This window comes from Palaemon carinicauda, chromosome 27 (genome assembly GCF_036898095.1).
Source record: "Palaemon carinicauda isolate YSFRI2023 chromosome 27, ASM3689809v2, whole genome shotgun sequence".
Classification (NCBI taxonomy): Eukaryota; Metazoa; Arthropoda; class Malacostraca; order Decapoda; family Palaemonidae; genus Palaemon; species Palaemon carinicauda.
Genome location: NC_090751.1, coordinates 91,153,730 through 91,171,754, shown reverse-complemented (window position 1 = coordinate 91,171,754; position 18,025 = coordinate 91,153,730). Strand labels below are relative to the sequence as shown.

General features: G+C 38.7%; 1 protein-coding gene across 8 annotated transcripts in view; it reads right to left on the bottom strand.

The window, feature by feature from the left end:
* LOC137620797 (Na(+)/citrate cotransporter-like) overlaps nucleotides 1–18,025 on the bottom strand; it is a 158,571-nt gene that overhangs the window by 19,559 nt on the left and 120,987 nt on the right. For 7 of the 8 annotated variants that reach the window (XM_068351236.1, XM_068351243.1, XM_068351239.1 and 4 more), the window contains 3 exons: nucleotides 14,324–14,454; nucleotides 13,940–14,055; nucleotides 2,599–2,805 (listed from right to left, as the gene is read on the bottom strand). In XM_068351236.1, the coding sequence (XP_068207337.1) occupies nucleotides 2,599–2,805; nucleotides 13,940–14,055; nucleotides 14,324–14,454 (454 nt within the window). Of the gene's footprint in view, nucleotides 1–2,598; nucleotides 2,806–12,804; nucleotides 13,009–13,939; nucleotides 14,056–14,323; nucleotides 14,455–18,025 lie in introns of all 8 variants that reach the window. The other variant, XM_068351237.1, reaches the window with a different exon arrangement.

Here is an 18,025-nt window from a genome sequence, read left to right as displayed (position 1 = left end):
AAAAATTTCACCAACCATTCAAGTACAGTCACACCCCCTTCCTTCAACCCTCACTAGCTCCCTTTTACATCCACCTACTCTATTCCCCCAATTTTGGTGCTACAAATTCTCCTTCCACCAAAAAATGATCAGACACACCGTTAGCTATACCCCTAAACACGTACGCGTCGTTCAATCTTCCAAACATTTCTAGTTATCAACACAATCCATTAACACTATCATTCTTCCATTTGCCACTATTAACCATGTATACTTTTTTATCATTCTTTTTGAAAAAGCTAGAACTTATCACCATCTCTTGCTCAACACATATATACCAGTCTCTCACCACTCATTTTCACCTGGTACGCCATACTTCCCAATGACACGTACCTCTCCAGCGCCCACTCTTAGCATTTAAGTCACCCATGACAACTACTTAATTCCTTCTACCCAGTCCTCCTACACACCTAGTTAATTCATTCCAGAACTCATTCCGCTCTTCTTCACTTTTCTCACAACCTGGCCCCATACGCACTGACAAAAGCCCAACATTCCCAACCCAACCTAACCCTTACCCACATTAACCTAGATGATATCTCCTTCCATTCCACTACTTTCCCTGTCATCCATTCACTCAGCAATAAGGCCACACCTTCTCTTGCTCTTCCCCTTTCAATCCCCAGACATTTCACCAAACATCACTAAACCTTTACCTTTTATTTTTGTCTCACACAAAGACAATTTTTCCATCCTTCTATTCCTAAACTTACTTCCAATTTTGCTTCTTTTGCTCTCTATCGTACTACATCCACGCACATTCAAACACCCCAAAACTAAAGTGCGGGGAGCAGTCACTCTTCCCCCCCAGCTCCACCTCTTTGATGTCTCACAGGATTATAATACAGGAGAGGGGGTACCCAGCCCCTCGTCCCGTCGCTTTTAGTCGCCTCTTACAACTCGCAGGGATATGTTGGCGCTATTCTAATTGGTTTTAATGCCCTGCAGCTACAAAGAGTATAATATAGTGTTAGTGTTTTGGTAAAAAAATTGAAGTGCTCAAAGAAAAGACCTGGGGCTTGGATAAATCCTTTGCAAAGGTATGGGGCTTAGTGTTATGCAGCTAGCATAGTACTGTAATAAATTTCCCAGTACAGTTAATGGTAAGAGAATTTTGTATTTGTAAAAACTTTGCCCTGAATACTATAAATTTTATATGAAATTAGTGTCCAAATAACTATATAAATCTTATACTTTATAGCAATTTAATGTCTCAAACCTTCATTCAATTAATTTTTACTATTTTTATGACTGTTCACTGCAATTTGAGTACACTTTATCTTAAGATATTTATATGCTATCGAAGAGACCTAAAAGAGCTGGATTGCCCAAGGGTCAAAGAGTTAAATCAAAGTAATGCCCTAGCACTGGATATAATTTTAAAGGGTTCTAATGTAGTGAAGGCCTTCTAAAACACACTGGTATTGTTAATTTTTACGAAGTCAAGATATTCTTAAACTAACAATAAAGAATGACAACAAAATAACTTCCCTATAAAAATATGGTTTATGATCCTATAACAGTTACTGTAGTTTCCTTTCCTTGCTTGACAAGTGGAATTTCCAGTAAATACTGTTCAAAGTATTTACATATAAAACTAGTTTCCTGCCCATTGGTGTGTAGTCAGAAACCAATGTACAAGTATATTAGAAATACTCTCATACCGATATCCAACACATTAAGGTTGAACATACAGTCAATAATCAGATAGGTTTAGCTTAATTCTCTGAAAATAATTACCCATAGCTTTAGACAAACTTTTAGGAGGAGGAAATCATTGTTTAAGAGTTTAATCTCCCTCGCATAAGGCTGCGGCTGTAGACTCCCAAATGCCTCTTCAAGTTTCAACTAAGTGGAAAATCTTACCCAAGGTTTGTTTTAATAAAATTTCAATCTATTCCACTGAAAATGCTGATGGGACACTTTTGATATCCAAGTCTATGAAAGCAATAAAAAGGGATTTTGAGGTAGGAAAAATCTATTTTTGGGCGAGAGCTATGTCGTCCTGAAGTCACAGTACAGTACACAAGTCTAGCTATCATGAGCTTATTTTCTAAATTACAAGCTTGAGTGCAAACAGTGATGGTGCAAACAAACTAATTGTTATACCACACTTTAATATTAGTTTAATAGCAATTAACGTAGATAGTTCTAAATTACTGTACCCAATGTAGCAGCCTACATTACAGATAAGTTTTACGATTGTTTACTTCAGAAGTACATTTTAATTAAAATTTATTAATTTTAATAAAAGCTTTATCAACTCCAAATTTAAAGTTAAGTAAGCATTATCCAACACCAAAATAGTGGTTCTTACCTTTATGCTGGTGCTCCTGTAAGCTTAAAATAATTGACAAAACTAACATTTTAGACTAAAAATCTCTTATACAGCTATTACAAACATTATGTATTGAAACTAAATATTTAGTTGAAATTACGGAATAACAAGATTTTCTTACGATTACCTAAAATATATAAGAATAAAAAATAGACTCCTTCAATACAGCACATGAGAGTTGAAGGATCTCAAACTTTATGATTCTAAACTAGAAGACTTACTCCTGGAGTACAGCCATAAGGACAAGGTTGGGAGAGGTACCAGTAACTACTCCAGTTCCTCCTACGTTAGCAGAGTAAGCTATGCCCAATAGCAGAGCTCGTCGCATGATGTGTCTTTGTCTAAAGATTTCTTCATTTGCAGCATCAACTTCAGCATCGGTTACTGTATCATCTTTCTCAGTCTCATGATTATTTCTTTCTATTATGCTGGGGAAAAACAGTTAATAGTTATGTCCAGTTAAAAAAGCTTCAACTGCCTCCTTAAATCATACCGTTTAATAGTTATTTGTGGTAAAAATTCACAAAGCATTATTAGTAATTATAAAAGTAATAAGCATTATTAGTAGTAAATAAGCATAGGCATTCAAGTGCACTATTGCACTATATTCTGTACACTGAAAAAATCTATTTTTGGGTGAGAGCCATGTCATCCTGATGGAAGTTCCTATAAGTAGCTTCCTAAGGGATACATGTACTACAGTGATATTCCCAGAGAATTTTACCTTTAGGTATCCAGAGTTCTAACTCCTGGCGCGAATATCCTTAAATTTCTCACAAGGATATCGCATAATATCAGAGGACGTATTCTTGACACGCCACATAGCAATCTGCATCCCTAATAGCGTTTACGCTTCGAGGGGAAAGTGGCAGGATAGAAGTCCTTATTAGGGTTACCCTAGTTCTCATACTACTATTGAGTATCACAACAGCGCCATATCCAAGATGGTGAACATTCCTTGTAGCATTGAGCATGGTGCTACAGATACAGTACTTTTGGAGGGATACTGTGAAGATTATTTCTTATAGAAAAGAAGGGTGGGTCCATCAAGACGACATGGCTATCTCACCCAAAAATAGATTTTTCGCTTCGCTCAAAATCAGTTTTTTTGCGCTTAAGCCATGTCGTTCTGATGGAAGCGTACCAGGGCACTAATGTATCTGTGGATTTTCATCGTGCCTTAACCTTGGGACAATATTTCTATGGTCATTTGGACCAATTGAGACAAATGACGTTACCGTTATCCGTCATCATCACTAATAACCAATGTTGGTGCTTCCTGCCCCCAACAGGTAAGGGTCATTCTAGACAGTAGGAAAGGGGCCTCAAGGTTAGCTTATATTGTATCAACAAACATAAGTATACACTGAATATACAAACAGTCTGTCTGTATATACAGTATTGCCAAATCAGTATGTGTCTCTTATATCTATTGTTTGCGAGCATACAACTATATGAAGAATACTTAGTTTAGTAAGCCAAAGAACTCTGGCATTTTATACGTGCAATTGTCGGGCGAATTAGGACGCTATACATTCTAATAGACATTTATTCCTAATAAATGACTAAATGAATTAACCAGTAAAACGAATGTAGCATGATAATGGAATTATACACGTAACAGAAATTATATTTTTTTCTTGAAAGGGAAAGAAATGAGTGCCACTCTCAGATTGAAGAAAAATTTACAATAAAATTTCTCTTCATAATTTCTGTACTAGATACATTCTATCGACACTGTGTACTACGTACAGACGGCACTAGTGCTATCTGTATAATTCCACACCTGGGATTTTGAACAGAGTTAGTGTCACCATGGTAACACTCATTCAAAGGAGGTCACACTATAAGTGATGACCCCTTCTCCCTTTAATTAACAGTCCCAGTCAAATAGCTGTTCATCGCAGATTTAGACGGCAGGATTTAATACACTACCTGCCGCCACCGCATAATGCTTCAGTTCATGGACCTGCTTAGCATAGAGTTTGTAGAAAACACTGGATGATTTCCATCCAGTATATGAGCGAAGCCGCTCGAAGTCCATATACTGAAAGTTCAGTGATGAAGCAATTTTTCTTGGATCATGACCAGCGGGAGTACTGTCAGGATCTCCTCCACGAATAAAGCAGGCGAGCTTCGCCCTCAGTTGTTTTAGGGATAAGTTTGATTCAAAGGTTTCTCCTTTAAAGGGCTGTCCTCCCCTGAAGTCTGAAGTTCTACGAAGATAGACCTTTAGACACTCAACAGGACAGAGAGACATCTTCCTTCAGAGGCCAGATTCTCCAGGGACCCCACCTCTTAGTGGGTAGCTCGTTCTTTACAAGAAAGGTTGGATCAGGGAAGAGATTCAGTTCTCCCGCTTCTGTGAACTAAATGTGGTCCTCATCTCTAGATAGGGCCACTATTTCACCAACTCTAGCCCAGGAGGCTATAGCGAACAGAAAAATAACCTTTTGGGTTAGATCCTTAAGGGAACAATCTTCATTGTTCACAGACGAGGCATATGTAGCACCTTGTCCAAAGACCAAGATGGGCTTTGGTGGTGCCGTAGGCCTAAGCCTTGCACATGCTTTCGGAATCTTATTAATCTTTATTCGCCAGATCCACTTGAAAGGCATATAGAAGAGGTCTAGTCAAGGCTGACTTTCACGTAGTTATCGTGTTGGCCGCAGACCTTGATTATGAAGGTGGATAAAGAAGGACAGACAGAAGTTCATTGAAATTTCTTTCAGTCCTTTAGCTTTAACAAAGGCAACCCACTTTTTCCAAGAAGACTCTTGTCTTCTAGTTGACTTACTTTTATTCTTCTAGGAATTCTATATTGCCTTCAGAGTTCCCAAATCTTTTCCTAACCGCTAGGGCAAGAAAATAACGAAATGAAGGGTACGGGTTCTGTGATAAAACTAAGGCAATCAACTTATGAACCTTCTGAAATAGGCCTAGGTTCAGAACTAGGGCCAGCCTCAGCTTCAGTTCCTTCACTAAAGAGGACAGATTTCTCTTGGGCTACTTGGGAGCCACTTGAGCTACTCCCCCCTGGAAGGATCTCAGCATGTAGAGGACCTTCAGCAGGTGATTGGATGGGATGAACTGGAATACCAGAGTCCATCCCTTCCATACTAGAGACATGATGTCTTAACTCCATTAGAGGATCCTCGTATGGGGCTACGTATAGAGGTAGTTTCTTGAAAACGCTCGTGATGAAGAGGTCGATCTGCAGTTCTGAGACTTGTTCCCATCTGGGAGGGAATAGGTCTGTGTCTGTGGACCATTCCAACTATCGGCTTGAGCCCGAGTAGAGCATCCACTGTCACATTGTGAATTAATTGCATATGAACTGCTGACAGGTGCCATCCCTTTAAGTAAGGGATGGTTAACGTCACCTAGACTGTACGAGACGTCCTCTAGCATTGTCGACTGCGACTTCTCACTATCGCTTCGGTGTCCCAGATCAGTTGTAGGAAGTCTGATCGGTGTGGAGAGAGCTTCCCCACTCATGACAGGACCAACATGGTCTTGGGACTTTCGGGCTTTGAACTTTGTTAAGAGTTTGAACTTTGTTAAGAGAAGCGATTAAAGGACCGATATCGGTCTTTTTAGATCTCTTCAAGCGTTTGATGCATATCTTCTCCAGACTCTTGACGCATCTTTCCGCTGTGCTCTTAGCACTAGGTCTGTCACTATTGCGAACTGTAGTGTGTTCAGAGCTCCTCCATGTTAGCGTCTTGGAAATCAGACTGATTACCAGTGTCTCTTGACCGACCTTGCAATCTCCTTTTATATTCCCAAGGGAAAGGAGAGTTTGTGACCACAGGCTTCAATGATTTTTCAGCCCTTGAAACCTTTGAGCTGGAGAGAATAGAGACTTCTTAAAGCTTATCTTTTATCCGCGATGTCCTGGGAACCGGGTCATTTCCTTGGATGCTCATAGACCAGCCACTTCGGGTGCTGCCCAACCCAGCCTCTCGTCCAGGTACATTGTTACCTGAACCATTACTAGGCTTGGTTTTTGCGTGACAAGTCTGCCAATCCTATGAGGATATTTAGGAAGGTCTAGTCCGACACGTATCTTTCCTAGGATAAACACTACTATATGTAACTCGAATCCTAGATAGGAGGGGAGGGGCTGATTGACTAAGTTGCCAAAGGACACCTTTCAGGTCTGACAAGACAAACCCCTTTTTGAAACAAGGTCCGTATGTTCAGAAGGATTAGCATTCTGAACTTGCTGTTTTATTTGAACTTGAGTGCCACAAGTCCAGAATGACTTGAGATTTCCAGAGTCCTTACTGTGAACACATAACAGCCTTCCCTGGAACTCTATGGTCTATAGTTTCCTTACCACCTGTATGCTCTAGAGGTCTCAGGTATACTCCTCCAGGAGGGTTTTGGATTGTAGGAGAAGTTAAGGAAATGATGGTGGAGACATTTCTACTTCCCATCATAGTCCCATCCTAATTAGGCCTTGGACTCAAGGATCGAATGTCCAACGATCCTGAAAGAACCTCCCTCCTACCAGAAGCATCTCCATGCTTCAAATAATCAGTAGGTTTAAACTTTTGACCACCTGCCTGTGGTACCGCGGTCACTGGAACTGTGGGTTGTTGTTGAACAGCCCAAATATTTCCAAACTTAACAATCTTCCTTTTAGGTTGGGGACCCACAACCATGGAAGACTTTCTCTTTGAAAGGATGCCTCACTTTTGGAGAAGACTTTTGTTCTCCATGGTGGCGCTCTTAATCACTTTCCTAACCACCTCGTCTGGGAAGAGGTCTTTACCCCAGATGTTGGAAGATATTAGCTTCCTTGTTTCATGTTTCACTGTTGCGGCAGCGAAGACAAACTCTACATGCTCTCCTAGCCTTCATAAAGGCGTAAAGGTCTTCCACTAAGGTAGCCATATGCATTTTGGCCAAGACCATGAGCATGTCTGGGGTACTTTGATGGGTTGAACACAACTATGTAGTTTTGTAGAGATAGGGAGGCTGCAAGTCTCTTTGTCTTTTGTTCATTATTCAAGAGAAACTTGGATAGTTTAAGGAGACCTTCGTTAAGTTGTTGACTGGTGACACCCAGATCTAATCTTCCTACTGATAAAGTTGAATGGTCTTCATTCCAGTCCTTCTCCTGTCTGGGAAAGGCAAGTGACAGAGGCTTGCACTCCTCGAGTACAGGACATGGCCTACACGCCTCCACTGCCTTAGCAACAGATTTAAATGCCTTCCCCATAAAGGGGAATGAAATTGAAGCAGGAGCAAGAAAGGAAGGATGCCTGTTACCCAGTGTGAATACCTTCAACACCAAGTAACCCGCCTTTTTTAGGATACTTGACAGGATAGCCTGTGCCTTATCATGGTCGAGAATCATGACCTCCTTCGATTCCGTTCCTTTTCTTGACTTTGGTTCATACTTCAGTCGAATAAAACAATTAGGGAAAGCGTCAAAGCTTGGCCAAAATTGGATTTTGTTCAAAGAAACAGCACCCATCTTCTCAGAGATGTAGAGTTTGCCATTTGAAATCTGCATCAGCTCCGCAAACCTCCAGGGATTGGTTTTTGACGATGTTGGTATGTCTTGATCCATGGGTCGTTTGAATGACCCTTGGGAAGAGAAGTGGAGCTTTGCGAGGCTCTATCTTGCATTTTACTTCCTGCTTTTCGTTTTGTTTGCGAAAGCTTTCTATTAGATTATTCACTTTGGCCCATAATTAGTCCATTTCATCTAATACAGGGGTAGAAGACGAAGACGTCGACATCAATGGCTCTAAGAGCCGACATAGGCGGAAACAATTCAGACACGACATTTTCCCCTTCTACCCCTGGGCACTTCCTGCCCTCCTTCCCAAAGGCTATCTGGCCGTCTGGGAATGTAATTGGTGCCTGAGGCACCACTATTTCCTTACTTGCCTTCGGAAACAGTAGCTTACTCATCCTACCATTAGGTAGATAAGGTCCCGGAGAGATTTTCTGGAAGCCTCTCACCCAGTTACGTAATTTGTACCAAGATGTATCCCTAGTCTGTATAGACTTGGGATTCTCGAAACCTTCGGACATTAATGTCAGACATATATTGCAAACATGCGGGTTCCAATAATGTAGGGATTCGGATATAATATTGCAGGGGGCATGAAGCCTGCAAGTATTATGACCGTAGAAACACTTACTCTTTATCTTGCAGAAGACTGCAGCACAAGTCATCTGGTGTTCCTCCTGTAAAGAAAGGAAAACAGAATGAGTATATAATTGATTATCTCACAGATAATCAATATGCAAAAGTCATCTTTTAACAAAATAGCTTAGGATAGCAAGCTATAAAGGGATAGTAGGAGACACATACTCGTGTATCCCCTGCAAGCAACTGCTATTACCTCCCCTCAGTATTAACTATAAGGAGATTCCTCTACCAAGGTACAGTAACTCCAACTAAAAGGGTTCTAACCCCTAGGGGTAGAAGTGTACAAGTCACTTAACCTTTTATTCTTAACACTGTGGGGTAAGGATGACAGTCTCCTCAATCAGAATATTGAAGAAATACTATTCTTTCAATATAGGAGCGGTACCAGCAGAAGCTGGCTGAGGGTACCCAAGATATGTTATAAATAACTACTGTATAATCATACTATAGCTTTCTATTTGCAGCATATGCTATGTTGCAAATTACTGGCCACTGTATTATATATAATGTAGTTCAGCCAGCGTGTTGCCTTTGTGGCAAACATCTGATGGCACGGTCCAGCTGGCATGACGCCAACTGGACTAAGAAAAATAAAAGACATTTGTGCTTCCCACCCAACCTATTTGCTGTAACCTTCCTTACAAAATTAAATCACAGAGTTTCATGATCAGGGAGACTCAAGATAAGGGTTCTACCCTTTAAGGGTTAGGAGTGTAACACCCCATTCCTTGAAATATCTAATATTGTAAGGTAATCTAAAAACTAATTTCTATCAGAATATTGAAGTTATATTCTCTCAATATAGGATTGAGCTCAGCAAATACCTGGGTAGGGATACCCAAGATATATTGGAAATGACTACTAGTATAATATATACAGTACTTTTGCTATCTGCAGTATATCCTATACTGCAAATATACAGACTACCTGTATAAACATATACTGTAGATCAGCCGGCATGTCGCCAGCATAGCTAGTTCTTGCCGGCACATCCAGCATGATAGCTAAGAGAGAGATAGTATGGAGTGAAGGCCACCTATTACAGTGTATGTATACAGTAATTAAAGATGTAAAGTCTAATTTTACTGCCTTTCTCCAGAAATAAGGTTCAAATGGAAGGGGAGAATGTAATATTCAGGCTTCCATCCATCCACAGTACTATTGCCGGCAAGGTCCCCCCGACACACTGCCAGCAGGCTAGCCTCCGGCAGTACCAGTACAGTCGGCATGCTCCCGGCCAAGTCAGCACCTACCGGTATATGTGCCGGCCTGGCTGGCAGTACTCCGACAATAGAACTTGTGGCTAGCAGTCTAAGGGAGAACTGAAGAACCTTAAAGACAGAAGGGACTTCCCAATCACAGTCGCCATGGCTGCCGACAAATGGCATGGCTACAAGCATTATGCATCGCCGCCAGCAGCCGGCATAGCCGCCGACAGTTGAAAGACAGTCGCCGGCATCTAACATCGCCGCCGGCAGTTGTCATGGCTGCATGCAGCTGCCATAGCCGCAGGCAGCCGAACAACGGCAATAGAGAGGGAGTCTGGCCGGCACCGGCAACCCACCGGCAACGGTAAGGTTGCAGGACACCAATATCATAAAAGAACAGAGGGGGAGGAAAAAGGGTCCTATATAAGGTGTGATAGGAGCCGGCAATGTTGCCAGAACTAAATACCTTGACGAAAATGTTTCAGTATCTGCGCCATCCCAGGTGGCAGGAGAATTTCTATTCTCCAACCTTGGGTGTGCCAATACAGTTAAGGGGACAGCAGCAGTGCCACCTCCTCTCAACAAGGGGGGTACAGAGTTCCAGTGCCACGCCATCCTAGGCCTAAGAAGATACTACACTTCTGCCTGGGGTCTGCGAGCATAGGACTAGTCTACTAAGCCACAGGGAGAAGATGGCGCCATCATACAACCACTTCAGGTGTAGCCTAGGGAGGGCTAGCCTCCTATGCAGGCAGTCTAGGCGGCAGGGGAATGAATATTCACCCTGCCGGCCGACAGCCAACACAAGACTAAATCCCCAAAACTTGCCATTTGCTGTTAAGGGACGAGACAGAAAAACCCTAGACTAATCATGTCTGAATTAAAAATTCAAGGCCGACCCATTTAGGGTTGTAGCCTAAGGCTACCCTCAGAGGGAAGAGAGATTACCCTTAAATCTCTAATAGAGAAGAGTATCTTATATAATTCTAGGAGATACCAATCCGCAAAGAATTAATAACCAATACACGAGGGTGACGGGGAATTGTCGAAAGTCTATGTTGCCTAGGTTAGGTTGCCTAGGTTAGGTTGCCTAGGTTAGTTACCTAGGCAAGGCGAGATCTCCGTTACCTATATCACAGAGACTGACATACGATCGACGCAGAAAAGGGAAAAATATGCATATAAATATCTTTACAAACAAAATGCCTAAATAGCTTCATAAATAATTTAATGCTATTATAAAAACCGGTAATGTCTTTCTACTAACTAAACACATGCCCAACGAACGACAGCGCCCATGGCGCCTCCAGTAACAGGCCTAGCTCCTAATCACAATAAATTACTCTAATTTCACTGTGAGACAGGAACTAAAAAACACATTGTAAAGATACAATACTCAACTTTCCAGAGGTGAAAGAAGCTAGGAGAATGCATAATAATAAACCTAGAAATCTATCGAAAATGTCAGATCAAAAGGGAACACCACCGAGCGAATTCGCTACAAAATAGGGAATGTTTGCCATCTTGGATATGGCGCTGTTGTGATACTTAATTTTAGTATGGGAACTAGGGTAACCTTGATATGGCTCCCCCTTCTATTCTGCCACTTCCCCCTTGAAGCGTAAACGCTATTAGGGGTGCAGATCGCTATGTGGCGCGCGTCAAGAATACGTCCTTGATATTATGCAATATCCTAGTGAGAAATTTAAGGATATTTGCGCCAGGAGTTAGAATTCTGGATACATAAAGGTAAAATTCTCTGGGAATATCACTGTAGTACATATATCCCTTAGGAAGCTACTTATAGGAACTTCAATCAGGACGACATGCATTGAGCCCAAAAATACTTTTACTAACTGCATGGGCTCAAATTTACTTATGCAATTTTTATGGATTCCCACAGCCATCATTTATCCTAAGAAAAATCAACAATTAAATCATACCACTATTATTGTGTCAACATGCAAAAAGGAACTTTTAATAACTGAATTTAAACCCCCTGAAGATCTTTATATCAAAATTTCTATATACTGTACTGCATATTCTATATTCTTTTCAGAGGAAATAACTTCAGAAATGACTCTTTATGCTTCGAGCAAATTGTACTTGCTTGATTAAAAACTGAAGTTATGTACTGTATTGTATTAAAATCTGCCTCCAATATGAATTAAATACTAAAACACAGTATTGGAATAATGCAGTGATAAAATGAGCCAGGATTTAAATAAAAAGTAATAAATCAAGATAGCACCTCCGTTCTCTCATGTAGGCGATTTACTACTATCAGTGAAAGTTAAATTCATAAATCCATGTAGTTAAATTACCTTAATTAATTTCCTTTTTAGAGGATTTCCTTATGCACCTCATACGCACAACTATTAAACATTAATTTACCAAGTGGGAATTACTAATCTAAATTACTGCATTCTTTTATAGATATTTTCTATGCTTTCAGTTGCCTTCAATTATCCCATGCTGTAAGATCAAAAATTTCTTGGCCACTTTCTTCTATGGAAATAAACTAAATTGAATACCTTAATCCATAAACAGTTTCTTCACATTACTTATGATTTACCAAGATGTCTGACAGCATATTCTATAAGTAATTTTAGCAATGACCCTATCTGAATTCATGCAAATATTTTGGCAGTTTACATGACCTTCAAGACTATCTCTAACACATTATATCTCCTAAAATTCCATGATCAACAACTGCTTTCAACAGTATGGCTGATAACTCCAAAGCTTCAATTTCCTGTAGGATAAATTTTTTCAAAGGATATGCAGCATTAGAACATTCTCTTCTCAGTACTACATCACCACAAAACATTTAAATACCTTTGAAATACGCAAGAGACAGTACAGAAAGGTTAATATAGATACCCATAATGTAAGATCATGCAAGACTGTTTTAGTGTTATACAGAACAAAGAAAACATGGAACATCCCCAGCGAGTTCTAGTTTTAAAACAAGCTGTAATCAACTTCCCAGACCTTTCAACCATGGAAAGTCATGCAATGAAAAGGGAATTTAAATATGTGACCTTGCCAGGACCCCTTTGACGACCAGGTTGGGACCAGTTCCCGTCAAGGAGCCAGTGCCACCAATATTGGCTGCGTATGCAGTTGCAAGAAAACACATATCTCTCAAGGCTCTGCATTCTTCATCAGGTGGTGTGGCAGTAAGGCTGGTGGACTTTATTGCCACATCTGTAGTTCCTGCTTCAGATTCAGACTCCTCTTTTTTGCTTTAGGGTGTTTTAGAAAGGGGAACAATTCTTAAGATTAGGTTTTCATTTATCCCAATCACTTTTAGATTAAGATTTGGTGGCCCTTGGACATGGGCAAACCATTCTTGCCTGCCTTCAAGCACAAATGTAACCGTACACTTTCAGTGGGACTACATCTACTGTCAATACAATTTTGAATTTCTTGTTAATATTCTGAAAGGCCTATGCCCTTTATACAATTTTTTTCCCATGTATGATCATTTCAGATTTTACTGGCTTTACCAATGTCTGAATTCTTACAAAAAAAAAATGGTAAAATCTTGGCAATTTTTCAATTACACTACACAAACTTGTTAAAACTCTAAATTGCTCTACATTTTCTAGTTTGAGAGAATGGCAATCAGTCAAGTAAGGTACTACAGTACAGGTACTAGCAAAGCATAAACATTTATACAGTAGGAACCATGTACTGTACAGTACTAAGAAAAATTTTAGAACCATCATTTAAAGCTTATCAGGTCAAAACTAGGAGTACCCTAAAGTATCTAAGAGTACCTAGACTTTAAAACCACATGCTTGTGTAGAATTTCAAGATATGTTAAGTCTTTCTTTTAAACCAATAAAGATTAATTCATGCTTGTGTACAATTTCAAAATAAGTGTCTTTTTCCCAATAAATATTAATTAGGTCTATTTTTGTTCCACTGTGTATTCTAAAGTTAAATCTGGCCAGATAAATAAAAACAAGATGCATTTTTAAAACTAAGAGCTTTAACATTATAGAAAATAGAAGGCTAATCTATTCATTCTCATTTGTATTCCATGAAAACTATGACTTTTGTATTAAGGTAAAATGTACAATGAATACTACAGTAATCTTAAGATCTTAATTACCTTTGAAAGATTGTATCTCAATCACTTCTTATCTCTCATTAATAGAAAAAACTTACTTGTGTCCATCACCGACTCCATTCTTCCCAGTTGGTGCCAATTCCAACTGGTTCTGACTAGACGAGGCATTCATGTCTATGGCAGTAGCGTTTTCTTCCTGCTTTTTGTTGCGGGTCTGTAAAGTATTTATCTAGACAGGTGAAACTGCTGCTTTACATATAACTTTCATTATTGGGCTTTATGTTTAACTTTTGTAGGGTTACAGCTAAGATTACATTTACGTAAATTTATCAACAAAAAACCTAGCAACAGAATTCTGAATAAAAAATACAATGACAAATATCAGTTATTAAACAAGATCTCATGAAATCTTACTGTATATACAGTAAAATACAACAATTTCACTAAAGGACAGGACTATCAAAAAAGAAAAACAAACATACAGCATATAGTTCCACCAAAATAGCATCCACGATGGGGACCATCATAGCCGTGGAAGCAGTGTTCGATATCCACATCGAGAGAAACATGGTTGTCAACATAAAGCCAGCCATCAACCGACGAGGGCTTTGACCTACAAGTAGAGGACAATGGTGTTTAAACAACATTCAAGTTACAAAGTGGATAAAGCTGGGTTAGTAAAGGCTTAAAATGACTTAGAAGAGTTCAAGAATGACATTAAGGTAGGAGTGAATAAAAAGGATCTACTTAAATCGAAGATCAAGATCTCCAATATTGATGAAAATGAATATTATATAATTGCCAGTTTAATTTTCAAGCATTCAACATAGATCAATTAGATATCTTTTAATAAAGTGCTTTGGCCTTTCATTGGATCGAGAAAACTAAATATTTACAATAACCAGTTTACATAAAATTTAACGAGTAGGCGCTCAAATCTATCATCTATAAGATTTACCGGTAATGATAATTATGCAGTTGAATGTTGGACAACAAGACTCCTTTGAATTAAAAAAAAAATTATATAAATTAGGAATTTAGTATAAAAAAAAAGTCTTTTTCAGTTAGGCAACCATACCAAATTATAGGTATTTGCCTAAAATTAGCAGGACAAATTTAAGAACCTTACTAAATCTACTGATAGTGGGCTTCTTTGTTTTGTTGTCCAGAGAAGTCTGAACCAGTGTTGCCACATACAGATTAATCTTAAAAATGCAGATTTTTAGGAGACTATACATTTTCCATAAAAAAAAGAAGAAAGAAAAATTTAAATTCTTTAATATAGACATTGAAATATATAATAATCAAGTCCGCGGCTCTGGACGTGTGTTAATGCTATCGAAACTGGCTTAAAGCGGGAATCATTGTGGATCTCGCTATTCATAGAATGAAAATAACTTCTGGGAGTTTACTAATCTTGATATTAGTGAAATCGAGCGTTAAGAGTCAGTAGTTCATTTTGTATGCGAGGTCTGTGGCGAAAGGCCTGACCCAGAATTTCTGTGTATATTACTTGAAAAGTAATTGAAAAATGATTCAATATGCCCATCCTTAGAAAACGAAAAGGAAAACGTAGTCCCGTGAAAGATCTCTATTTATGACCGAAATTGACACTGTAATCCAAGGGAAGGAAGTAATGAAAATGGCAGCAGCTAGCATGAAAGTGAACGTCGCTGATGAAGAATGTGATGACGGAGGCAATTAGGGCAGGTGTGGGCATTTTGAAGTCTATGTTGAATTTGGGATACAATGCGATGAATGCCGAAGATGGTACCACGATGAAGAAGTTGCTCAAATTTAACAGATGGCACAAGTGATATCTTTCAAAGCAGGAACATCATTTATAAATGTCCAAGATGTGTTGAGACTGCAAATCCCAATGATTCATGGGTCAGGCAATCATGGGAAAACATGACGAAACTAAACATCAACATAGAAGAGATGAAGGTAAATGTACAACGACAGATGCCTGGTATTATGAATATGATAACTGCTCAATACACCAATGTGTCTCAAGAAATTGTTGAGCTGAAAGAGAAACTTACGGAATACGAACAAGAGTGTCACCGAGACCACATATGCAAGTAGGTTAAAAAAAAAAGAAAAAAAAAACACTTTTGTCATAAAATCTACAGAGGAAAATACGAAGGCTTCAGAGATCAAGAAAAGAATCATGAAGATGATAACCACGGATGTTGAACAGGTCAAAACCTCTAAACAAGGCCACTTAGTAGTTAATTTTGTGGATAAAGCTGTGTTAGAAAAGGCTTAAAATGACTTAGAAGAGGTCAAGTATGACATTAAGGTAGGAGTAAATATAAAGTATCTACTTAAATCGAAGATCAAGATCTGCAATATTGATGAAAATGAAGATTATATAATTGCCAGTATAAAGGAGAAGAATGAATGGTTGAATGATGTGTGAAAACGAAGGACTACTTTAAATTGATCAGGAAGTTTAAATCAAGACAAAGCGGTAAATCACATGTCATTATAAAGTGTAGTCCAACTATCAGGAAAGTTTTCCGTAAAAGGGACGATAGAGTACTGTATATACCACGCTTGGAGGATTCCTACATTGTATTTCAATGTTGTAAATGCCAGGAATTTGGTCATACTGCCGATAGTTGTAGCAAGACTCAGATATGTGCCAAGTGTAGTCAGGAACACCTAACCACGGATTGTAGAGTAAATACGTTAAAGTGTCATAACTGCTCAGTGAGGAATTACAAACAAATATATGATGAAAACTAAAATAGAATTAAATAAAAATACCGATCATGGAGTCTAGCCCATTGGTTAAGTGTGGTCTGAAATATTCAATCAGTGGGAAATAACACCAGTGAGGAATTACAAACAAATATATGATGAAAACTAAAATAGAATTAAATAAAAATACCGATCATGGAGTCTAGCCCATTGGTTAAGTGTGGTCTGAAATATTCAATCAGTGGGAAATAACACCATAAAGATTAGAAATCTTATTAAAGAAATGGAATTAGATTTATGCTTATTAACTGAAACATGGTTGCAGGGAAATATTAGTGATAACTAAGATTCAGGAGATGACGCCATGTACTCACAATTTCTACCACGTACCAAGAAAGGATTAAACTGGAAGAGGAGTGGGTGTCTTCGTGTCGAAAACCTTCTCTAGGGTTTCTATCATGAATGAAGTAGTATTTGAAAAGTTTGAATATATCTGTTTAAAACTGACAAGAAACAGTAAGGTATTTTATATGATATTGTATAGACCACCAGGGAGTAATGAGGAAATTCATTGAAGAATTTAGCATTCTTGTGGGTGTGGTGGAAGATATTAAAAATACATTAATTGGTGGAGACTGATTGTTCGGTAGATGATGAAAATGATAAGGCTAAAGAACTCAAGGAAGTAATAGAGATGTTTAATTTAATACACAGTGTTTTGGTATCAACGTCAGTAGGTGGTCATACACTCGACTTGGTCATGTGTGTGAAAGATTCTGACCTAATAAGAAACCTTGAAGTGGAACCACACAGATATCAAAAACACCAACTCATCACTTTTGATGTTAATATAAATTGCATCAGAGTATTGAAGAAATAAATCACATATAGGGAACGGGAAAATTTCGATGCTGAACTTTTATTGAAGCTAGTGTAGCGCAAATGTCTTGTGAGAACATACAATGCGAACATATGATAGATAGAGGATGTGTTAGGTGTTATACCATAAAATATAATGACTAACTTTGGAAAGATTTATGATACCAAGCGTCCTATAAAGAGCAAACAAATAGTTGTACACGAAAAAGTTAAATGTATAATAGTGAGCTATTAAAAGCAAAAAGACAGACGTAAGATGGAAGGTAGATGGAAAACAGCCAAATCCTCACTAGCCAGAATTCTATATAAGGCCAGAAATTACTATAACATCCTGTTAGAAAAAAAAATCTACAACGGCGAAAGTAAAAAAACTAACATGAGGGAGTTTCACAAAAACCTGGATGATTTGATGGGATTAAGGAAAATATGTCTTGCTTGATAATGTGTGCAGAGGATTTTGCTATATTCTTCAATGAAAATATTGATAGAATTTATAGAGGTTTCCCCCAAAATCACTTAGAAGGACAGTCAGTTATGCCAGTAAAGGAGGGTAAGAAATTAATAAAATTTAAGGAAATAAATATGTGCGACTTGTT